Consider the following 25,740-nt stretch of genomic DNA (forward strand, 5'->3'; position numbering starts at 1 on the left):
ATGAAACACAATAAGTGTGCAGATGTTCAAAGTGTTTGGCTGTGCACTGGAACCTCTCTCTCTCTCTCTCTCTCTCTCTCTCTCTCTCTCTCTCTCTCTCTCTCTCTCTCTCCCTTCTCATCTCCTCGCCTTCGCTAGGAGTAGGAAATGCTTTAGCTGGAACTGTTTGTTTTCTCTACGTCTGTGGTCAAAAGAACTGTAGATTCACTTACATCTCTCTCTCTCTCTCTCTCTCTCTCTCTCTCTCTCTCTCTCTCTCTCTCTCTCTCTCTCTCTCTCTCTCTCTCTCTCACTCTTTCCTTGTCCCAGGAGTTTCCAAACGCTGAGTTGAAGGACAGACAGTACATAGACCATCAGTGCCCCCTAGAGGGTAGGTTCAAAAGCACACTTCTACCGTCCTTTGATGTGGTTTGCATGGCAACCGTCCTTGCATGCTTTCATCTACAGCACAGGTTTTTCAGTAGCAGAGTCCGTTGGCATGTATTAGAAACGATGGTATATAATGACTTAAAAGGTATTTGAAGGCTTGTAATGTTTGCGCCTAATAAATTATTTATTTTAATTGTCCATCATGTGTTTAAATAAGAAATCAAGGTTTTCTTTTGTCTGGAATGATGAGACCAGTATGGTTTCAGTGTCGTCATGGAGTGGTTTCAAAATGGCCTCCCCTTTAACCATGGGAGACTTTTAGTTTAGTTTGGTTTATTTCGACAAATGTAAAAAGAATGCAAAGCAGAAATATACATAATACAGCATCTAAAAGGATTGTCATGGATGTGGCCAAGTAATATAGCGTTATCTCCCCAGTATTGATCGTCTCCTTTGAGAACATGGTCCCAGCCGTGTCGTGTCACTCTGGGTGTTATTATTAGGGTTAGGGTTAGGGTGACCCAGGTACCAGAGATCAGGTTAGGGTTAGGGTGACCCAGGTACCAGAGATCAGGTTAGGGTTAGGGTGACCCAGGTACCAGAGATCAGGTTAGGGTTAGGGTGACCCAGGTACCAGAGATCAGGTTAGGGTTAGGGTGACCCAGGTACCAGAGATCAGGTCGATACCAGGTCGATACCAGGCCGATACCAGGCCGATACCAGGTCGATACCAGGTCGATACCAGGCCGATACCAGGTCGATACCAGGTCGATACCAGGCCGATACCAGGTCGATACCAGGTCGATACCAGGTCGATACCAGGCCGATACCAGGTCGATACCAGGCCGATACCAGGCCGATACCAGAGATCAGGTCGATACCAGGTTGATACCAGGCCGATACCAGGTCGATACCAGGTCGATACCAGGCCGATACCAGGTCGATACCAGGTCGATACCAGGTCGATACCAGGCCGATACCAGGTCGATACCAGGTCGATACCAGGCCGATACCAGGCCGATACCAGGTCGATACCAGGCCGATACCAGGCCAATACCAGGCCGATACCAGGTCGATACCAGGCCGATACCAGGTCGATACCAGGTCGATACCAGGCCGATACCAGGTCGATACCAGGTCGATACCAGGTCGATACCAGGCCGATACCAGGTCGATACCAGGCCGATACCAGGTCGATACCAGGTCGATACCAGGCCGATACCAGGTCGATACCAGGCCGATACCAGGCCGATACCAGGCCGATACCAGGTCAATACCAGGCCGATACCAGGCCGATACCAGAGATCAGGTTAGGGTTAGGGTGACCCAGGTACCAGAGACCAGGTTAGGGTTAGGGTGACCCAGGTACCAGAGATCAGGTTAGGGTTAGGGTGACCCAGGTACCAGAGATCAGGTTAGGGTTAGGGTGACCCAGGTACCAGAGATCAGGTTAGGGTTAGGGTGACCCAGGTACCAGAGATCAGGTCGATACCAGGTCGATACCAGGCCGATACCAGGCCGATACCAGGTCGATACCAGGTCGATACCAGGCCGATACCAGGTCGATACCAGGTCGATACCAGGCCGATACCAGGTCGATACCAGGCCGATACCAGGCCGATACCAGGCCGATACCAGGTCGATACCAGGCCGATACCAGGCCGATACCAGAGATCAGGTCGATACCAGGTTGATACCAGGCCGATACCAGGTCGATACCAGGTCGATACCAGGCCGATACCAGGTCGATACCAGGTCGATACCAGGTCGATACCAGGCCGATACCAGGTCGATACCAGGTCGATACCAGGCCGATACCAGGCCGATACCAGGTCGATACCAGGCCGATACCAGGCCAATACCAGGCCGATACCAGGTCGATACCAGGCCGATACCAGGTCGATACCAGGTCGATACCAGGCCGATACCAGGTCGATACCAGGTCGATACCAGGTCGATACCAGGCCGATACCAGGTCGATACCAGGCCGATACCAGGTCGATACCAGGTCGATACCAGGCCGATACCAGGTCGATACCAGGCCGATACCAGGCCGATACCAGGCCGATACCAGGTCAATACCAGGCCGATACCAGGCCGATACCAGAGATCAGGTCGATACCAGGTCGATACCAGGCCGATACCAGGTCGATACCAGGCCGATACCAGGCCGATACCAGAGATCAGGTCGATACCAGGTCGATACCAGGCCGATACCAGGTCGATACCAGGTCGATACCAGGCCGATACCAGGCCGATACCAGAGATCAGGTCGATACCAGGTCGATACCAGGCCGATACCAGGTCGATACCAGGTCGATACCAGGTCAATACCAGGCCGATACCAGGTCGATACCAGGCCAATACCAGGTCGATACCAGGTCGATACCAGGTCGATACCAGAGATCAGGTCGATACCAGGTCGATACCAGGCCGATACCAGGTCGATACCAGGTCGATACCAGGTCAATACCAGAGATCAGGTCGATACCAGGCCGATACCAGGTCGATACCAGAGATCAGGTCGATACCAGGTCGATACCAGGCCGATACCAGGTCGATACCAGGTCAATACCAGGCCGATACCAGGTCGATACCAGGCCGATACCAGGTCGATACCAGGCCAATACCAGGTCGATACCAGGTCGATACCAGGTCGATACCAGGTCGATACCAGGCCGATACCAGGCCAATACCAGGCCGATACCAGGTCGATACCAGGTCGATACCAGGTCGATACCAGGCCGATACCAGGCCAATACCAGGCCGATACCAGGCTGATACCAGGCCGATACCAGGTCGATACCAGGCCGATACCAGGCCGATACCAGGCCGATACCAGGCCGATACCAGGTCGATACCAGGTCGATGGTCGATACCAGGTCGATACCAGGTCGATACCAGGCCGATACCAGGTCGATACCAGGTCGATGGTCGATACCAGGTCGATACCAGGTCGATACCAGGCCGATACCAGGTCGATACCAGGTCGATGGTCGATACCAGGTCGATACCAGGTCGATACCAGGCCGATACCAGGTCGATACCAGGTCGATACCAGGTCGATGGTCGATACCAGGTCGATACCAGGTCGATGGTCGATACCAGGTCGATACCAGGCCGATACCAGGTCGATACCAGGTCGATACCAGGTCGATACCAGGTCGATGGTCGATACCAGGTCGATACCAGGTCGATACCAGGTCGATACCAGGCCAATACCAGGCCGATACCAGGTCGATACCAGGCCAATACCAGGCCGATACCAGGCCGATACCAGGCCGATACCAGGTCGATACCAGGTCGATACCAGGCCAATACCAGGTCGATACCAGGCCGATACCAGGTCAATACCAGGCTAAAATGGGATATTGTGAGAATGTCCCCAATTGACCATATTCACACGGCAGCAATTTTTGCTTTGATGGCATACTCAGGTTTGTTTTTCTCCCACCCTGTTCCCAAAGGTGGGAACCCAACCTGAGCATGAAATAAGAGCAAAATGGCCACCATGTGAATATGGTCAATTACTAAAACCTGATAAGAAAAAACTGGAAGCAAAGCCACTTTTGCATTTCTGACACATAAATAGGAAGATGTTAGATGTCTCTAATGGAGGAATTGGATTATAGTATATCATACATTTCTTTCGTTTTTTCTTTTACAATGACCCAAAACGGAAAGTATAAAAGTCTTTACTGTCCCAATAATGGTATCTGCGCATCCCTAGAGCTTCTATCTAAAGTGTTGTGCTGTTGTATCGACAGTGGTCTTGCCTCCGGAGAAGGCTGAAGGCTGTGAAAGCTACCTGCAGTACCTGCACCCAGAGGACGGGGAGCGGGAGCTACTTAGGGACGTCAGCAAGGCTCCGGGAAAGAAACGCATCAGTCTCGACGTAAGCAGCCCTCGACTTCACTTATAAGAACTTCATATATAAGAACTTCCACAATAATATGTCATTCACTTTTGACAAATACACATTGAGCAATACATTTGAGGTCTAACTCTACATAAGTGACCAGCAAGTGTCCTTGAGCAAGACCCCTAACGAAGAGCAGATTGGCACCTTGCATGGTTGCCTCCACCGACGGTGTGTGAATGTGTGAGTGAATGGGTGAACGTGTAAATGTATGTTGTAAAGCACGTTGGATAAAAGTGCTATATAAATGCAGTCCATATACCATTTACCCACAATGATTGACCGAACGCATTTCACAACAGTTTGCAGTAGGCTAGTTCACACAATTTGCAGTAGACTAGTTCACACAGTCAGCAGTAGACTAGTTCACACCGTTTGCAGTAGACTAGTTCACACAGTTTGCAGTAGACTAGTTCACACAGTCAGCAGTAGACTAGTTCACACAGTCAGCAGTAGACTAGTTCACACAGTTTGCAGTAGTTCACACAGTCAGCAGTAGACTAGTTCACACAGTTTGCAGTAGTTCACACAGTCAGCAGTAGACTAGTTCACACAGTTTGCAGTAGTTCACAGTCAGCAGTAGGCTAGTTCACACAGTTTGCAGTAGTTCACACAGTTTGCAGTAGACTAGTTCACACAGTTTGCAGTAGGCTAGTTCACACAGTTTGCAGTAGAGTAGTTCACACAGTTTGCAGTAGACTAGTTCACACAGTTTGCAGTAGACTAGTTCACACAGTCAGCAGTAGATTAGTTCACACAGTTTGCAGTAGTTCACACAGTTTGCAGTAGACTAGTTCACACAGTTTGCAGTAGAGTAGTTCACACAGTCAGCAGTAGACTAGTTCACACAGTCAGCAGTAGGCTAGTTCACACAGTTTGCAGTAGTTCACACAGTTTGCAGTAGGCTAGTTCATACAGTTTGCAGTAGACTAGTTCACACAGTTTGCAGTAGGCTAGTTCACACAGTTTGCAGTAGAGTAGTTCACACAGTTTTCAGTAGACTAGTTCACACAGTTTGCAGTAGACTAGTTCACACAGTTTGCAGTAGATTAGTTCACACAGTTTGCAGTAGAGTAGTTCACACAGTTTTCACTTTTCAGTAGACTAGTTCACACAGTTTTCAGTAGACTAGTTCACACAATTTGCAGTAGACTAGTTTACACAGTTTGCAATAGATTAGTTCACACAGTTTTCAGTAGATTAGTTCACACAGTTTGCACTAGGCTAGTTCACACAGTTTGCAGTAGATTAGTTCACACAATTTTCAGTAGACTAGTTCAGTGGTTCCCAAAGTCGGGGTCGCGACCCAAAGGTGGGCCGCGAGCAGCCACGGGAGGGCCGCGAGATGATTTCAATTTTTTTCTTTTTTTTTTGAGGCCACTGAACTTAGAAGCAGGCCAGGACAGTGTTTCTAGTTGTATTCTAAAATTATATTCTATTGTATTCTAAAATGTGACTATATGGTTTTATATTAACTTAATAAATAAACAAAAACGAAAAATCTACTTATTTCAACGAACATTTCAAACTAAATAACAGATTATGCACATAAAACGCTGAAAACAACCGAAGCAACAATAGTATTTTAATGAGGCTATTATTATTATCATTATTATTTTGCAACAAGTTAGCCCTCTCATAAATAGCACATATAAATGAATAACTAACTTGAACTAACTTAATAGGATTGAAGTGATATTTGGCTTAAAAAATCGGTCGCCTGACAAAAAAAGAAAAAAAAGCCTGACGATGTGCATTGGGCCGCGGCTCTCTGACGCCTTATTTTCTGGGTCCCGGCCTGAAAAGTTTGGGAACCCCCGGACTAGTTCACACAGTTTGCAGTAGGCTAGTTCACACAGTTTTCAGTAGACTAGTTCACACAGTTTTCAGTAGGCTAGTTCACACAGTTTTCAGTAGACTAGTTCACACAGTTTTCAGTAGACTAGTTCACACAGTTTTCAGTAGACTAGTTCACACAGTTTTCAGTAGACTAGTTCATACAGTTTGCAGTAGACTAGTTCACACAGTTTGCAGTAGGCTAGTTATATTATACTGGCCAATCGCGTCTCGCTCTTCGCCATAATGAGATATCTCTTATCTCCTAGCACCTACTGTGCTCATGAACAAACAATTGCACCCATGCACGTGACCAGGCCACGCCCCAGCGTCCTCCTATAAGACACCGGACATGGTCACACTCTACCTTCCTCTTTTTTTTTTTTTTTACAGTGCACACCATGAACTAGTTGTTAGGAAATGCAGAGAGAAATTACACAATGTTGGGTTTTCGCCGGAGATTCACCAGCCCCTGGAATCTTCTCGGCACATCCTAACAGCGCATCGGGCCTGTCCTGGGGCTTCCTCGTCTCGTGACAGCAGACCGAGGGACGTCGCGCAGCTGTCAGGCTAGGTCGCGCACAGGTAGGGCCTGCGCTGCCAGGCATTAATGCTAGCATTTGTGATACTGCTTGTTGTCCTGTGAGACAGCCGAGTTGTGTATTGGCGCGAGGGGCAGGATATTTGGGGAAACATGGTCGTCATGACTCTGTTTTGGGTGTTTTCCCAGCTATCCTAGTGCGCGCGGCTAATGCTACAATGCTGGGTCTCCGTTCTTGTTCCCCGCCGAGGGCTGTCTTTTCTAAAAGGTCTTCCCTCCTCTTAACCATTCATGCTGATGGTCAATCGGTGTCTACTGTTGGGAGTTTTGACGGGGGCTTGTTTACCATTTCATGGGTGGATGGGCTGAGGCCTAGGGCTGGTGTGCTTTTTGTGAATCTATGAATTGTGTGCGGGACTGGTGTTTCTCTGGTCTGCTAGCCCATTCTGCAGTGTGTTAGTGGAGTTTTCGTTCATTTACCCCTTCATGGGTGCACACCACAGTGGAGGTTGCTGCATTCCTACTAGTGAGGCAGTGCTTCACTAGTAGTAGTCTTTTGTTGCAGCCACCGCTGGTGCTCTGTGCTTGTGAAGCAGGTGGCATCAGTCCTTTGCCTCTGACCCGGCCGACGCCATGAGGCGAGTCGGCCCGGCAGGTGGCTGGTGGGCTGTTAAGCCTATACTGTTAAGCACGGTATAGAATTAGCAGCAACTAGCAACATTGTTCGAATTGCTGTTTTTTCGGTCAAAAATGATGTCGGGTGGTGGGGCCTTAGGGCCAGCCGACGTCGAAACATCGCACAAGGTTTTGAGGTTATTAGCTTTGACCTAGCCGCAAGCTATAACCGCAGGGAGGGCTAGGATGCTGTCAACGCTTGTTTACAGACATCTTGGTTGGATCAGTCTCCCCTTGAGGAGGAGAGACGTTTTTTCCCTCCTCAGGGCTCCCCTCTCCGCAGAGGGACTTTGGTCTTTCCGCAGGAGCGCGGGCGGTATTTGACCTAGGCCCCACACCGCCTCACACTGCGCAGCCAGAGGTGAGGGCGCGGCCTCGCCAGCGACTGTGGCGAGGCCCTCAACCAGCGGCCATGTTTCCCCCGCCTGAGGTACCCTGGACACAAAGACAACAGGTGATCGCAAGGCCGACATCCTTGGCGGCCGAGGGATCGGCTACATTAGATGAGTACGCCCTAAAAAACCGTTGCCGTCTAGCTGTGTCTAGCTCGCTCTCCGGTCACTCCCCCCCCAACACCAGCGGGATAAGGGCTCTGATTTGTTTCCTTTGGCTGCGAGCCGCGTGCCTTCAATGAAGCGCAAGTGGCCCCATGTTTCGCTTCTCATGGGGACAGGGGCTGACACCCAGTTGCTGGCTAGGCCTGGGTCTGTCCGTGAGAATGTTGTGCTGTCAAATGGCTCCCACGCCACACGTTCTGCGTCTGTGTTTGGTGAGCCTGGTGTTGTGTCTGTCAACAACAAAGGTTGTCAGTGGGGGAGCTCGAGGCCCTTGGGGTCGCAGCGCGAGTTCCCCCAGCGCGCCCTCGCCAGGCCGGGTATCACGTTAGTGCCTCCCACGGCCGGAAGACCGGCGGTGGTCTGGCAGGCGCGCGTGATTTGGGTGGTAGTAATATCACTGCAGGGCTACGGTGTGGGGACCTCACGTCTTGCATGTCCAGCTGTCGAACAGTTCCTCAGCAATCCATGCCGGGGAGGTGTTCAGTGGGGGAGCTTTTGTCACCCAGTGTGATGTCAGCTTCCCCCGTATCAAACCGGCCCTTTCTGTCGGGGTCCCCCCTTGGGTGCGATTGCCTCGTTGGTAGTGTCAGGGTGCGGTGTCCCAGCTCCACGAGACGCCCTGCTCGCGCGGTTGGCGAGTCCAGGGTTGGCAACGCACAGCGGGTGGGACCGGGCCGCCTATCTACGGTTTCTGGCGGACCAGCGCCAAGTGGCGGCGGGTGCGCTAGGGATTATCATTACATATGGCTACAGCAGTGCCATATGTCGAGGTGGATGGAGAGAACGCTGAGGCGGGGATTTGTGTTTACACAACCCCACCCGTTTTCGGGTTTGGTACAGACCCTATTGTCGGGGTCAACAGCAGTGACAGCTCTGGCCGACGAGATCCGATATCTGTGGGCGAAGCTAGCCATCGTCGTGGTCCCAAAGGAGGACGCGATGCGTGGCGTTTCCTCCCGGTATTCTCTGGTGCCCAAGAAATCGGGGGGGGGGGGGTGTCAGACCCATACTGGACCTGTCCCATGGAAGGTTCAGAATGTTGACCGTCTCCCACCTGTTAGATGCTGTCAGGTGGGGGCCTGGTTCTCCTCCATAGACCTGTAGGATGCGTTTGCATCCCGATCTTCCATCCTAGGGCTTACCTACGCTTCCTTTGCAGGGCTTAGCGTATGAGTACCAGAGGCTGCCGTTCGGCTACTCTCTGGCTCCCCGCATCTTCACCAAGTGCGTGTAGACCGCGCTGGGGCCTCTGCGTCGTCGGGGGTTACGAATTGTATTCTGCCCTGGACGACGTTCTGGTCCTTGGCCGGTCAGGGTAGATCGCCAGGTCTCATACCAGGCAGGTGGTGTCTCACCAGCCTGGGTTTTGCTGTAGACTGGAAGTAGACTTCTCCTCTTCCCAGTCAACGGGTGGAGTACTTGGGCTTTTTCTAAGCTCAAGGTCTATATAAGGGCATCCCTCTCGGAGCGTCGACGAGTGGTTGGGTTCTCGGCGCGCTCGGGAGGTTCCGTCCTAGGACGGTTACGGCGCTGTCTGTGATGCGCCTGCTGCTGGGGTTCCTCTTGGCTTCCTCTTCATAAGGAGGATGCAGAGGTGGTTTTTTCCAGTATGGAAATGGACCCGGTGTGAGACATATGGAAGCGGCTGAAGGTTCCCATGTCAGTACTGGGGGACCTTGTCTTCTGGGGAGGGTCTGGTGCCCTCACCTGTGGGGTCCCCTTGGGCAGCAGGCTGTCACACGTGATGGTCTTCACCGACGCCTCCCTCATGGGATGGGGGGGGGGACGTGTCGGACCAACGCAGTAGGGGGCAGCTGCCATGCTGCCCGGTCTGCGCTACATTGTGTGTTGGGATTGAAGGCAGTCCTTCTGGTCCTCAAACGGCTCGACCACCTTGTGGTGGGCAAGCGTGTTTTGGTCAGGACGGACAACGCGACGTCAGCGTTGTATATTGTCGGACAGGGAGGAGTGCGCTCGGTGGAGGACATCTGTGCTGCGGCCTCCTGGTCCTCCCCGGGTCCCTTCGTTAAGTTTTACCTCATGGACATGACTGGGGGTTCTGTCTCCCAGGCGGTTCTGAGGTCTGGGACCTCCCCTGCGTCCCACCTGTCGGTGGGTTAGCAGGGGTGTGTGGGTGTGTGCCACTGGGTGATGTGTCACACGTGGTCCCGCCTGTACTGTGCGCTTTTAGGGGTTTCTGGTTCCTTTTTTTTCGCACTTTGGTGGAGTTGACTCCCCCCCCCCCCCTTCTCTAGGAATTAGGCGGGTGGACGGGACTCCCCTCCCCCCTGGTAGTAGGGCTTGCGGGCCCTCAGGTGGTACACTTGTCGGGCCACGCGTCTGCTCTGCCCCATATCTCATTATGGCGAAGAGCGAGACGCGATTGGCCAGTATGATAATATAACGAAAGGTTATCCTATAACCTAGTTATATGAATACTGGCTGAGCGTCTCGCTCTTAGCGCCCTGAGGTCCCTTGGTTGGGTTTTCAATGTTGGAAACTTTTTTTCCCGAGGAAGGTAGAGTGTGACCATGTCTGGCGTCTTATAGGAGGACGCTGGGGCGTGGTCTGGTCACGTGCATGGGTGCAATTGTTTGTAGGTGCTAGGAGATAAGAGATATCTCATTATGGCGAAGAGCGAGACGCTCAGCCAGTATTCATATAACTAGGTTATAGGATAACCTTTCGTTCACACAGTTTTCAGTAGACTAGTTCACACAGTTTGCAGTAGGCTAGTTCACACAGTTTGCAGTAGACTAGTTCACACAGTTTTCAGTAGACTAGTTCACACAGTTTGCAGTAGATTAGTTCACACATTTTGCAGTAGATTAGTTCACACAGTTTGCAGTAGATTAGTTCACACAGTTTGCAGTAGACTAGTTCACACAGTTTGCAGTAGATTAGTTCACACAGTTTGCAGTAGACTAGTTCACACAGTTTGCAGTAGTTCACACAGTTTGCAGTAGACTAGTTCACACAGTTTTCAGTAGACTAGTTCACACAGTTTGCAGTAGATTAGTTCACACAGTTTGCTAGACTAGTTCACACAGTTTGCAGTAGATTAGTTCACACAGTTTGCAGTAGATTAGTTCACACAGTTTGCAGTAGACTAGTTCACATAGTTTGCAGTAGATTAGTTCACACAGTTTGCAGTAGACTAGTTCACACAGTTTGCAGTAGACTAGTTCACACAGTTTGCAGTAGACTAGTTCACACAGTTTGCAGTAGACTAGTTCACACAGTTTGCAGTAGATTAGTTCACACAGTTTGCAGTAGATTAGTTCACACAGTTTGCAGTAGACTAGTTCACACAGTTTGCAGTAGATTAGTTCACACAGTTTGCAGTAGGCTAGTTCACACAGTTTGCAGTAGGCTAGTTCACACAGTTTGCAGTAGACTAGTTCACACAGTTTGCAGTAGATTAGTTCACACAGTTTGCAGTAGACTAGTTCACACAGTTTGCAGTAGACTAGTTCACACAGTTTGCAGTAGACTAGTTCACACAGTTTGCAGTAGACTAGTTCACACAGTTTGCAGTAGGCTAGTTCACACAGTTTGCAGTAGGCTAGTTCACACAGTTTGCAGTAGACTAGTTCACACAGTTTGCAGTAGACTAGGTCACGCACTCTAAACTCACACTGCATTCAGGGCAGGCGTCACTGGTGCCTGGTGACTGGGTCCGGCCAAGCACACTGTGCGTCAATGGAGCACATTGCTTTTTTGTTTCCTCCGAATAATAATGAGCAAATTCGGGTAGAAAGAAATACCTATTTCCATCGCATTATCCGTGCTTTCCTGCATACGGATTGGGACTCATCCCTCCCTACCGGCGACCACTTGTTTTGTTCTGCTCTGGTCTTCTATTAGAAAGAGCAGCTGCTACATTACTAACGAATATAGGGATAGATCCACGCAGTCCAATATGATGAACATCTTCATTATGTGTATATAACCTTTGTCTCTTCATTGACACTGCCCCATATCTCAGTTTGTTTCAGGGGAGCAATAAAGAGAAGCAAGAGAGAACGTTCGGACTAGTTGCATGTGTGTTAAAGAATTGCTTGGATGTACTCTTTTTTGGTAACAAGGATTCCAATAGTTATGTAAGTAAGAGGAGGGATATACGGGAACCATAAAAGGTTGTTCTCATCCCCTGGGGTCTCCCTCCTCCTCCGTTGTAAACGCACAGCCCTCCGCGGAGTGTCGGCTCCCTCGCGCACGCCTCCAGGAGGACCCGCGCTACCAACGTTTATTTTTCCAATTACAGTCATGTTACTAGATACCTCTGAATCAAAGCCACTGCCAGAGAAGCTGTAACCGAGAATTGCGGTTTAGTCTTTTTTCCTGGAAGAGGAAGAAAGATGAGGACATTGTGGTAATGTAGGACAGACACCCCCCCCCCCCCCCCCCCCCTCTTGTCTTTTTTCCTTTTATTTTCTCATATCACAGGTCAAAGGTTACTCTGGCTTTTCATAATGAATGGCTCTTCATCATTGATGGATCTTCATCATTAATGGCTCTTCATCATTAATGTTTTTGTCAGGTCAGGGTATGTAGGCTTTTCCTTTTTTCATTCATGATATCTTTTAGCCCAGCACCCACCTACCAAGGGATGTGCCTATTTCCTATTGGACACCTATTGGATTACTTAACATGTTATTTATCCATACGTAAGCAGTACATCAATATCCAAAAACGGCCTTCTGATTATCCGAATGGGTTTTTCTTTGTCAATGTCTCCCGGCCCTCATACGTCTCCCTTGTTTAACCCTTTCACTACCACACTACAGAAGGTTAACCCTTTACTATCACACTACAGACGGCAGTGAAAGGGTTAACCGTTTGGTAGTGGGCAGTGAAAGGGTTAACACTAAAAAAGGAGTGAAATCGTGAAAGAAACCAACACCACTACTGTAGATCAGGGGTTCCCAAAGTTTTCAGGCCGCGACCCCCGAAATAACGGTGTCAGAGAGCCGCAACCCCCACTATTATAGGAGGTAAAAAAAATTATAAATGGAAATGTATTGTTGAAACATGCAAACGTTCAAACGCACACACACTAATACGCATTGGAGGCTTTTAACCAGGGCCGGACAGGGGAAATCATTCAGGCCAGGAAATATAGTGCAAAATATAGCCCCAGTCAGGCCACTTTAAAAAAAAATGTGTTACAAAGACTTAATTTCCTGCATTCTGGTGTAGGATTTTTTTTATTTGTACCCTTTAAATGCCAGTGTTTGTGATGGCATCACAAATTATTGTTAAAAAACAGGCTAGCATATGTATGATTTGCAACAACACTGATTTAGATTTTTTGGAAATCATCTAGCGACCCCCACTTTGGGAACCACTGCTGTAGATCACACAGATGAAAACTGTTCTCTGCTGCCCTCTGTTGTCAGGAGGATTGTGCTCGAGGTTCAGCACAAATGCACTATACTTAAAGGCCTACTTAAAGGCTCAGACATCAAGAAATACAGGGTTGCATACATTATTATGGGGGGGGGGGTGCTTTTGCTGTCGCAGCCCCTGATCTCTGAAACAGTATCCCCACGTCCATCAAATCTGCCCCCCCTCCATCGAGTCTTTTAAATCTAAACTCAAAACTCACCTATATTCCCTAGCCTTCCCTGACTCACTCTGACTCTTGCCTTGTTTGTTTTGACGTGTTGTTCTGTTTCTTTGTTTGTCTGGTGGTTTTTATATTTAGTTTATTTATACTCTTTAGGATCACTTTTTTTTAATATTTTTTGCTACGTGACTCACTGACTGTGAAGCACTTTGGTTGACAAGTGTCATGTTTAAATGTGCTATACAAATAAATTTGATTGATTGATGATGAGGATGGACATTCCGCATTCCTTTACCTTTCATAGTCGTACCAGCTCCTTGATCCACCAGTCTCCTTTGACCAGTGTGTATGCAGAGCCATGTTGAACACGAAATCCTAGTGACGCGCGGACAGAAAGAGTCAGTGGTGTGTGCGGACATGCCTATGTGTGGACGGAGCCTTAAAGGTGCACTCTGTGAGATCTCTGCTCTTTTGGAACGAGGACTCAACCATATGCAATTACATGGTGGTAGCATGTGTTTTAATAGCGAGACGGCAATGAGGACAGAGTAGATTCGACCATTCAATTTGTGGTTCAGTCTACAGTGGTCCTCCTTCCAAAATGATGGGAAAATCCTACAGAGTATACCTTTAACTCAGTCTTACAATATTGTCTAACAATACAATATGGAAATACAAAACATCACGTTGTTGACATTCAGTAAGCCATTACAGTTATAATTTTTTTGGTTAATTTTCTTTAGGTTTTTCAGGATAATATACACAAACAATAAAACATGAAAGGTTATGGGGCGACAGTGGCTCAGGAGGTAGAGCAGTCATCTGGTAATCGGAAGGTTCCCGGTTCAATTCCGTTTTCCTCCCGGCAGCATGTCAAAGTGTCCTTGAGCAAGACAGCTCCCGGTGAGCAGGTTGGCACCTTTTGCACGGTTACCTCTGCCATCGGTGTGTGTGAGTGAATGGGTGAATGTGCGGCATAAGTTCTAAAGCACTTTGGATAAAACATAAAAGCTCTATATAAATGCAGTCCATTTTTATAATGGTTTTTGAAGAACCTTTGTACTTAAATGTGTCCACACAGGACCTGGAGTGTGACGTGTCGGTGGAGGAGGACAACCGGCAGGAGTGGATCTTCACCCTCTATGACTTTGACAACAGTGGAAAAGTTACAAAAGAGGTGATGATTAGACTGTCAACTGTCACCCCTGCCGATAATGATATGTCCCCTACAAAAATATCATCATTCATTCATATCAATCATTACAAATGAAAAAATGATTTCCATGGCCTTGGAAAGTTCAGTGAGCATTTGCGAACATGAGCTACTCTCTCCCAGAGCCAGAAACCAGAGAAATAAGATTCAGAACTTGCGATGTCGTCGGGTGTAGACTGTTTCACTGGAATTCCGTTGCTAGGGAACAGTTTGGACCCAAGTGTATTTCCTGTCAACTATTACATAGCAAACGTGGAAAAACATAGGCAACAGGAAATAAATGTCCCTTTAGAAAGTTATTGTTGTCTATAAAGTCTGGAGATGCTCCAAAAACACTGAATGGGATACACTGAATGTTGTGAACCCACAGAATATTTCTATTAGAGTTGTTATTTTTACTCAAATGAGCTTTATTCTACAGTAGTGCTCTCTGTTCTGAAACAGAACATGTATAGAGGGTTTCACTTGAACTGTGTTGCTAGGAAACAGCATTTTTTCCCTTCTTCCTGTCACTTATTGATATTAGCAAACACTGCAACAGGAAGTAAACTTAGCTCCATTTAGAATCTTTATGTTGTCAAGTTGAAACCGTCTATAATCAGAACATCCCTCTGGGTGCTCTTGGTGTTATCTATTCTATAACATCTTTCCCGATTCATTGTCTATGGAGCAGCCTCAGACTTACTGGATTAGGGAGAGGGGTGTTTGTTTTCTCCAATACTTTTGGACTGTCTTAGACCAGAGGAATACCATGTATGAAAAATGAAACACCACTAAAATAAAATAATTATGTTATTTCCATGGCCTGATTTTCCATGATTTGAATGAACTGCATTTATTCAAAGCGCTTAACAAGTTATGCCACACATTCACCAATTCACTCACACACCGATGGTGGAGGCAACCATGCAAGGTGCCAACCTGATCATCGGGAGCAATTAGGGGTTAAGTGTCTTGCTCAAGGACACTTTGACATGCTGTCTGGGAGGAGCCGGAGTCAAACCAAGAACCTTCTGATTACCAAACGACCATTCTACCAATCAATTGTCGCCCCCAATCAATCAATATTTGTGAACATGAGCTACTCTCTCCCAAAGCCAGAAACCAGAGAAATAAGAATCAAACTTGTGATGTCATCAAGTATAATATATATAACGAGTGGGAGACTTTGTGGACCCACGGAATGTTTATTTTCTTTTTATATCCAAGTGAGCTTTATTCTATAGTAGTGATCTCAGTTCTGAAACAGAAAACGTACTGTACTCAGAACATTCCCCTGGGTGTCATCTATACAATATTTCCCAATTATGGGAATATTTATGGAGCGGCCATGTCTCTGGAGCAGCTTCAGACTTTATACTTGGTGACATCATAAGTTTGAGTTTTTTTTTTTTTACACAGGAGAGTTACTAATTTTCAGTAATATTTCTTTAGACCAGGGGAATAACATGCATGAATTCTTACCACTGTCATTCCGACTCTTCCAGGACATGTCCAGTCTTATGCATACCATCTATGACGTGGTGGATGCCTCTGTGAATCACTCGTGCCACAACAAGAGCAAGACGCTGCGTGTCAAACTGACCGTCACCCCAGAGGCCAGATCCCACAGACGAGACACTGGGGCAGGTTAGAAACATTGCATTGTAATCCTGAAACCCTGCAAGACTAACTGCACACAGTATATGAAGTATAGATAATAAGGTAACAAACATTGTATTCCAGTGGTGACCCTGATACCACACAGTAATAGTAACTACTACTACTACTACTACTAATAATAATAATAATAATAATAATAATAATAATAATAATAATAATAATAATAATAATAATAATAATACATGTGTATCTGACTATCTGAATATGTACCGTATATGTATATATATATATGTGCCTGATACACCACCATGTATTAGCTAACTACACACAGTATATTAAAGGGGCACTTCACCAAAAAGCAAAGCTGATTTATGTTGCACATAATCTCACACACGTCCAAAAACTTTAAACAGTTTTGCACACATTCGTTTAGTTTGACAGTTATTGAGAGTAAATGAGTTTGAATATGGCCACCAGTGATGTCATCGGTGACACTGATTCCTTGTGTTGTGTTTATTTCAGCTCAATGAAATGATAAGGTAGCAGTCCCTATAAGACAAGGTATTGCTATGTTTTGATTTACATGATTTCATTGAGCTGTAATTAACACAACATAAGGATTCAATGTACCCGATGACATCACCGGTGGCCATAATATTCAAACTCATTCATTCTCAATAACTGTCAAACTAAATGAATGTGTGCAAAACAGACTTTTTTGGATGAGATCATGTGCAAAATAAATCAGCATTGTTTTTTGGTGAAGTGCCCCTTTAACCATGGACATGTTGTATGTATACTGTGTATATTGGCCTCTATTGAGCTGTCGTATCTCCTCTCAGAACGTCACCAGGAGGAGGGGCGCTCTGCTGAGAAACGGCTCTCCTCTCACGTCAGGTAACACACCTAACACACCTGCTATACTTATAATAACTGGACTTTGAAGAAGCCTTTATTTGTTATGCAGTGACACACACAGGAACACACACATGCAATTATTTGTGGGTCACCGATGCGATTGAGTCTCTGCACTTGACCCATCCCGTCGTCCTTCCCCCCAAGGGCAGCCAGGAGCAGATAGGGGCTGCGGCGTGGGGCTGCGCCCCGGGGACCAATCCAAGTGCTCCTGTCCATCTTCGTCAGGGACGCGACAGCGTTAGCGATCTGTTGTGCATGTTTTTCCATTGGGTTTATCTTATCGGGAGGGGAAACCCTTGCGAGCACGGGGAGAACATGCAAACTCCACACAGAAAGGCCCGGGAGATCGAACCCTGGACCTTCTAGCTGTGAGGCGACAGTGTTAACCACTACACCACGTGCCACCCTTCACCGCACTTCACATCCAAGTTCTTGATATTGTAATAATCATATGTATCCTGTATATATCCTGTGTATTGTTAAGAAAAGGGAACGTGGGGCGGTCAGGTGGCGTAGCGGAGATTTGCCTGTTCAAATCCAGCTCACAGCTCCGGCGTTGTCACCAGCTTGGCTGGCCGTTCACACTAATACAATTGGCTGTATTAGAGGGTGGGAAAAGCTGGCGGGGTGGGTCCGGGCCGTTGTAAACAGCGACTCCTACAGTTCGGTCGGGGCGCCTGCTCAGCGCGGATAGGATCTAAGGGGGGTAGTGTGATCCTTCCACACGTTACAAGGGGGGTAGTGTGATCCTTCCACACGTTACACCCTCTCAGTGAGAGTCCGCGCTGCCAGGTGAAAAGAAGCGGTTGATTGGCTAGACGTGTGTCGGAGGAAGCACGTGATAGCCTCCACTCTCCCAGACCGACTGTGGGGGGTAAGTGCGCAGCGACCAGGAAGGGGATTGGGAATTGGCATAACGACTAACATTGGGATGGGAGAAAATCGGAGGAAAAAGGAGGGGAAAAAAGATATAAAAAAAAAGGGGAACGTGTCTGGGAATCTGATCACATACACATAACTGAATCAATAGTAAACCTTGAAGATGTTTGAATGAATGAATGAATGAATGAGTTTCTTTATACATTCATATATTTATATTTACCGCATATATATATATCCATATCTGTCTGAATATACCGGCATACAATCCTTCTATATACCTATACATGCATATAAGACATACTGTATAACTGTATGATAGCATGTACAATAATGCTGTATACCGTATATATGTTTTTATCTTACATACCTGCATATAATACTTTTTACATATCTGTAGAATAGATACATATCCCTTACCTACTCTTACTAGTTACGTTGCTGGCCAGTATGATATACTACCATAGTGTCTTTATACCTGTATCAGTGTACATATTAATACTACAACTCTATAACTCAATACTACAACAATACATTTTAATCTAATCTGATCACATACCCTTTGAAGCAAACTGAATCAATAGTAAATATATATATATTTTTTAATGTTTTTTATTGTTTTTACTACCGGGCAGTCCGGTAGAGAGAGAGAGAGAGAGAGAGGAAGAATGGGAGACAGAGCGGGGGGAAGACATTCGGCCAAGGCCGCCGGGTTCGGGAATCGAACCCGGGTCGGCCGGATCGCGACGCAGCGCGTTACATGGTTCGCCACTTGGGCACCCCAATTAATAGTAAATCTTGACGATGTTTCTTTATATTGTAAATCTGGGGAGACGGTATGACCTGCCAAACAGTTCACCTCTAGCTTTTATTTGTAACTTTTTTCATTCAGTGCTGTCTTTTTTTTTGGACATTTCAGAGGCATGTACTGTTATACTGTTATTCTTTGTATTGTTAACTTATCGCACGTGCATGTTCCCTGTGTGCATCAGGGGTCAGAGTGCTGAGGCTCCCGCCGCAGAGGGCCAGCACTACTGTGTGGATGAGAACACTGAGAGGAGGAACCACTACCTGGACCTGGCCGGCATCGAGAACTACACCTCCAGGTTCGAAGGTCGGTAGCCGTCTCTTTGTCCTGCGTTACATTCTTCCTGTTGTTTGCACATTTGCGTATGTGTAGGTTCATTCAATTTGATTAGTCTAATCTAATCTGTCAAATTACTCACCACCATCTATCAAATTAAATCAACATTACTCCTACCACCTACAAAGCCCTAAAGAACCTGGCCCCTCCCTACCTCGCCGACCTCTTCCCTCGTCACACCCCTACCCGTCACCTCAGGTCCGCGGACACAGACTCCTTGGCGGTCCCGAGGACCGAGCTCCGGACCTGAGGTGACGGGGCCTTTTCAGTTGCCGCACCCTTCCTCTGGAACACCCTTCTCTGAAACACCCTCCTCACAAGTTACACTGGCGCCGCTCTGATGGCTGCCTTTCTGATCGCTCCGACGAGACTGTGCTTTATTTTGTTAATTTTTATAGTATTAGGAGTTTTATTTGCACCAACTGTTGGTGCATTATATGTGTATGACCGTCAGTCAATCATTGACATTGGATTAAGAAAAACTTACCGTTTGGATTGCTCTCTGGATCGGATCGCTGAACAGCAGAAATGGCCCGCCGAGATCCTTTGTTATGCCGGCCATGGCCAAGACGCCAAGAAGCCGCCGCGAAGACGAGGAAAGAGAGCCGGGGTCCGGAACAGACTGAGGTCCAAACGACACAGAACCACATTGCCCAGCATATTGTTGGCCAATGTGCAATCGATAGGAAACAAATTGGACGACATCAGAGCAAGGATCCAATTCCAGAGGGACATTCGGGATTGTAACGTCCTCTGTTTCACAGAAACTTGGCTGAGTCCAGATGTCCCGAACCACGCAATAGAACCGGCAGACCATTTCTTCGTTCTCCGCAAAGACCGGACGGCAGAAGAGTCATTAAAGAAGAAAGGAGGCGGCATTGCCTTCATGATAAACAAGGAGTGGTGCGATGTAGGCAACACAAAGGAAATGTCTAACCACTGCTCCCCAGACCTGGAGTTTATCACGATAAAATGTCGACCCTTCTTCCTCCCAAGAGAGTTAACGTCCATCATCCTCATCGGAGTGTACATTCCACCACACGCGAACACTGAGGTCGCACTTTCAAAACTTCACGACGAGGTAAACAAACTCCAGGCAGCTAACGTTGACGCGGCCATTTTGGTCTTGGGGGATTTCAACAGCGCGCGTCTTAAAAAGGTGCTGCCGAATTTCTATCAGCATGTGACCTGTCCCACCAGAGGCGAGAACATATTAGACCATGTATACTCGCAATTTAAGAATGGGTACAAGTCACAGGCTCTTAGTCCATTCGGTAAAAGCGATCACGCTGCAATTTTTCTTTTGCCTAAGTACAAACAGAGTCTCAAGCGAACGCCGGTGGTCTCGCGAGAGGTTAAGCGTTGGGCCGTGACGTCAGTGGAGTCACTCCAAGCAGTGCTGGGAAGCACAGAATGGAGTGTATTCCGTGATAACACAGCCAATATTAACGAATACACCGAAACGGTGATTGACTATGTCTGTACTCAGGTAGAAGTAATAATCCCCACCACCAAAATTAATATCTACCCAAATCAAAAGCCCTGGGTAGACAAATCCGTCCGTGAGGCTCTGAAAGTGCGCACATCAGCATACAACACCGGGCTGGTGACAGGCAACATGGAAGAACACAAGATGGCAAGATACAACGTCAGGAGAGCAGTAATAGAGGCAAAACGGCGTTACAGGGATAAAGTTGAACTTCAGTTTGAACAGGCTGACTCTAGAGGCATGTGGCAGGGCCTCAGAACAATGACAGACTACAAAGGAACCCCCCTCAAACTGAACAGTGACATCTCCTTAGCAAATGATCTCAACTCCTTCTATGCGAGGTTTGAGGCTGTGAATAACAACACCAGCCTACAAACCACGGCAATGGGGGGGGGGGGGTCTGCTGATGGAGACTCAGTGTTCAGGGTAACAGAGCATGAGGTGAGACGGATCTTTAAAAAAGTGGATATCAGGAAGGCAGCAGGACCGGACGGCATCCCCGGCCGCGTCCTAAAAGTCTGTGCCGACCAACTGGCCCCGGTATTCACTGACATCTTCAACCTGTCCTTGGAACAGGCCGTCATCCCCACCTGTCTGAAGAAGTCCACCATCATCCCTGTACCCAAAAAATCTACGCCCGCTTGCCTCAACGACTACCGCCCTGTAGCCCTCACCTCCATAGCCATGAAGTGCTTTGAGAAGCTAGTGAAGGGCTACATCTGTTCCTCCCTCCCCATCAACCTGGACCCTCTGCAATTTGCATATCGCCCCAACAGGTCCACGGAGGACGCCATAGCCCATGTGCTGCACACAGCAGCATCACATCTGGACAAGAGGAAGGGGAACTATGTGAGAATGCTGTTCATCGACTACAGCTCAGCATTCAATACCATAGTCCCCTCCAAACTCATAGCCAAGCTCAGGGACCTGGGCTTGAACTATGACCTGTGCCAGTGGGTCCTGGACTTCCTGACGGGCAGACCCCAGGTGGTAAGAGCCGGCAACTGCACCTCCTCATCCATCACGCTCAACATAGGGGCCCCCCAGGGCTGTGTTCTGAGCCCCCTCCTCTACTCCCTGTACACACATGACTGCGTAGCACAGCGGAACAACAACACCATCATCAAATTTGCTGATGACACAGTAGTGGTGGGCCTGATCTCTGCCAACGACGAAAGGGCCTACCTGGAAGAGGTAGAGAACCTGTCACAGTGGTGTCAGGAGAACTGCCTCTCCCTGAACGTCAGCAAAACAAAAGAGATGATTGTGGACTTCAGGAGGTCGGGGGTCAAGGACTACAGCCCCCTCAGCATCGACGGGGCACCAGTTGAGAGAGTGAACAGTTTCAAGTACCTCGGAGCCCACATATCCGAGGACTTGACATGGACCACACACATTGACAGTGTTGTGAAGAAGGCACGACAACGCCTCTACTTCCTCAGGCGCCTAAGGAAGTTCCAAGTCAGTCAGAAGATCCTTAGGAACTTCTACTCATGTACAATAGAGAGCATCCTGACCGGCAACATCACCTCCTGGTTTGGGAATAGCACTGCACAAGACCGTAGCAGACTACAAAGAGTGACACGTTCAGCCGAACGCACAATTAGAGGGGGGCTTCCCACCCTCCAGAACATTTACAACAAGCGGTGCAAGGGGAAGGCTAAGAGAATTATTAAGGACTCGAGCCACCCGAACAACTGCCTCTTTGAACTGCTGCCGTCAGGCAAGCGATACCGGAGTCTTATGGCGAGCACAGAAAGACTCAGAAGGAGCTTCTATCCCCAGGCCATCAGGCTGCTAAACGAACAATAATCGCTAAACGAACAATAATCACTATGCAACAACCATCAAATGCACACAGCACACACACCCACAAGCACACACTCACTCAAACAAACAACACACTGCAGCACCCACTCTCCACACTTTAGATCACACAAACACACTTACACTTTATATTTATTGATAAAGGATTTGCACTACAACTCGTACACCTACTGTGAATTGTACCTAAACTGCACCTCGTCCATTTATGCCTTGCACTATATAGTATTGTATATTAGTACACTGCACAGTATTGTATATTGTATGGTAACTACGTCTACGAACATTGTACATATGTCTAAACTGAACACTGTGACCTCTTTTTTTACTTCTAATTTTTACTATGTTTTTATTTCATACTTATCTTGTCATGCACAGTCTCTGGAGCGCAACAGTAAGAAGCATTTTGTACAAAAGTATTCTGTACTTCTGTATGACAACTATTAAAGAAACTTGAACTTGAAACTTGAACACCATCTATCAAATTAAATCAACATTACTCCTACCACCTACAAAGCCCTAAAGAACCTGGCCCCTCCCTACCTCGCCGACCTCTTCCCTCGTCACACCCCTACCCGTCACCTCAGGTCCGCGGACACAGACTCCTTGGCGGTCCCGAGGACCGAGCTCCGGACCTGAGGTGACGGGGCCTTTTCAGTTGCCGCACCCTTCCTCTGGAACACCCTTCTCTGAAACACCCTCCTCTGAAACACCCTCCCCATCCACATTCGTCAATCACCCACCCTCCCCTCCAGGCCCTCAAGACGTATCGATTGATTCTGATCCACACATGAAATCAATAACCAATTGTCAAGCTTTAGCTTGTTGTGATTAACTGATTAGAAGGTTCCATTGAGCGATTAGCAAATGGGCACAAGCGTTTACAGGAATCACCTTGCGCTCAACCAAACTGCAAATACACCTGCATCAGTGCTTGGGGCAGCCTTGGCGCCGGTATGAAAGAATAAAGCAAGTTGAGACAGTTAGATTAGTATTTTTCTACATGAAAGACTCTTTTACTCAAAGCTAAGACAACAGTTATGAGTTATGGGTTATGAGCCAGAAAATATCTGTGTAAAATCACAATGTTTAAGAGTCCACAAAGTCAGTATTCCATTCATTGACCATATTCGTATAGGTGGCCATTTTGCTATTATGTCATGCTCAGTATGTCATGCTCCCAATCTGAGCAAGACACAAGAGCAAATTGGCCGCCGTGTGAACATGGTCAATTATTTGAGCAGCTCATTGATTTATCTCTTAATGACATCATTAACAGTCTTAAGTGTCTTATTGACAGCTTCGGTAGAGACTAGAATTCAGTTTGAGGGTGGCTATCCCATTTTAAAGTTCAGCATCATTGATCTTCCATAGATAAACCACTGACCCTCTCTTCCTTCTCGCCTCTCCTCCAGGACCCACTCCTCCCCCTCCCCCCCAGGAGACCCACGGCCGGAGCTCCCAGTCTCAGAGTCGCTCGCGCTCCCAGGAGCCGGAGGCCCACGCGGCTCACCAGCGCCGGTCACAGGTCATCGGCGACAGCTACAACCCCGCGGAGGCCCGGGGCAGCAAGGGCCCGCAGTTCCTCAAGTCTCCCAAAGGAACGTACAGGGGAGGCGGGGGGAATAACGGGGGCAGCGGAGGTGGCAAGTCCAGTAAATGCCACAGCCACTACCCTCCGCAGCAGACCACGCTGCACAGCGGCAACTCGGCCGGCCACGGAGGCCAGGACGTGTACCACCTCCCTCACCAGTCCTCCGGCCACCACCAGCACCCGCTGCAGTACAGCCACAGCAAGCGGCTACGGGCCAAAGCCAGAGACGCCATGTCCCCCTCCAAAGCCCCCCTGTCTCCCCCCTCCCACCCCCAGCAGCCCCTGCCCTCTGTCCTTCCCCCCGGGCTGGAGAGAGAGCAGGCCTCCGGGCCGCCGGGGAGCCCCGGGTTCGTGGTGCCCCTGGTCCAACGCCACGAGCACCACCACCACCACGAACACCACCACCACCACCACTACCACCATTATCACCAGACATGACCGACTACGGGGTGCAGACTGCAGAGACTCGAGACCGCACAGGACCAACCACCGCATTAGTCTGAAGGACTTCACCTCATCCCGTGGGGATGTCTCTTTCTGTCCAGGATCCTTTCCCTCTCCTCCTCCTCCTCCTCCTCCTCCTCCTCCTCCTCCTCCTCCTCCTCCTCCTCCTCCTCCTCCTCCTCCTCTGCTCTGGCTATAGGCTGCAAGCTATCCTGAAATATCCTGAGATCAGACAAGCCGAGGGAATTTAGTGTGAATGTTGAGGATATTGGACTGTAGGGGTGAGGGGTGGGGTTCTCTGAAGATATGGTGCAATTATGAAATATGTGTGGCAGTTCTGAAACTATTGTTAATCGATTTTCTGCTGGACTGCTCTGTCCATTACTCATTTTCCTAAAGGGATAACTAAAAAAAAAGTTGCAGATCAGAGGGACGTTTGACGTGACATCCTTTTTCCCTCTCGATGCCGTCGGCGGATTTGCTCGTCCCTAGAAGCTACGTGTCAGAGTGGGGTGTGTTGTTCTGTGTGAGACCTTTCTAAACCGTTGGATCTCAGGTGTAAAGGTGCTGCTGCTCTCTAGCTCCTCACAAAGGCTACTTCCTCTCCGAGCCCTGCTGCGGACAGAGGGGTTTCCTTTCTGAGGACAAATATCAAATCACCACTGCCAGTTTTAATGCAAAAATATATTGCTATATGTATAAAAAAAAATCTATATATGTAAACACATTTTACTGTATAATTATACTGTATATGCATATGTCATCATGGATTATAATTATGCATATATGTATTTTGTCTTTTATATATTTTAATAAACCGTATATAGTTCATTCATATCACTGCATTTGAATGTGTTTTGTTTTTGCTCAAACTTGCACACGGAATTCAGAGGATATTGTTTTTGTGCAACAACACAATGAAGTCATTATGTTGTCCTGTGATGGTGCACTACTGCCACCGTGTGGTTGGAAGGACAGCGACGTGCCCCTACTGACCCACTCACCACCAACAACATCACCAGTGTCAAAGATCTATTAGTGCACCTGTTACTGTACCCACACCACAGACCAAGAACATGTCAAACCAAGTCTAATCATAACAGTTTTTATTAACGTTATCAATTGTGGTATATGATAACTTATATTCATTTGACCATACATACA

General features: G+C 47.9%; 1 protein-coding gene across 4 annotated transcripts in view; it reads left to right on the plus strand.

Moving 5' to 3' along the window:
- Positions 1-25,413, plus strand: part of nkd2b (NKD inhibitor of WNT signaling pathway 2b) — a 49,273-nt gene extending 23,860 nt beyond the window's left edge. For 2 of the 4 annotated variants that reach the window (XM_084335870.1, XM_084335871.1), the window contains 7 exons: positions 310-370; positions 4,137-4,264; positions 14,551-14,646; positions 16,170-16,311; positions 17,127-17,181; positions 19,074-19,195; positions 23,954-25,413. In XM_084335870.1, the coding sequence (XP_084191996.1) occupies positions 310-370; positions 4,137-4,264; positions 14,551-14,646; positions 16,170-16,311; positions 17,127-17,181; positions 19,074-19,195; positions 23,954-24,570 (1,221 nt within the window). In that variant the 3' untranslated portion in view covers positions 24,571-25,413. The remainder of the gene's footprint in view (positions 1-309; positions 371-4,136; positions 4,265-14,550; positions 14,647-16,169; positions 16,312-17,126; positions 17,182-19,073; positions 19,196-23,953) is intronic. The other 2 variants (XM_084335872.1, XM_084335873.1) reach the window with 2 other exon arrangements.
- Positions 25,414-25,740: the final 327 nt, after the last annotated feature.

This window comes from Notolepis coatsorum (genome assembly GCF_963971535.1).
Source record: "Notolepis coatsorum genome assembly, chromosome: 19".
Classification (NCBI taxonomy): domain Eukaryota; kingdom Metazoa; phylum Chordata; class Actinopteri; order Aulopiformes; family Paralepididae; genus Notolepis; species Notolepis coatsorum.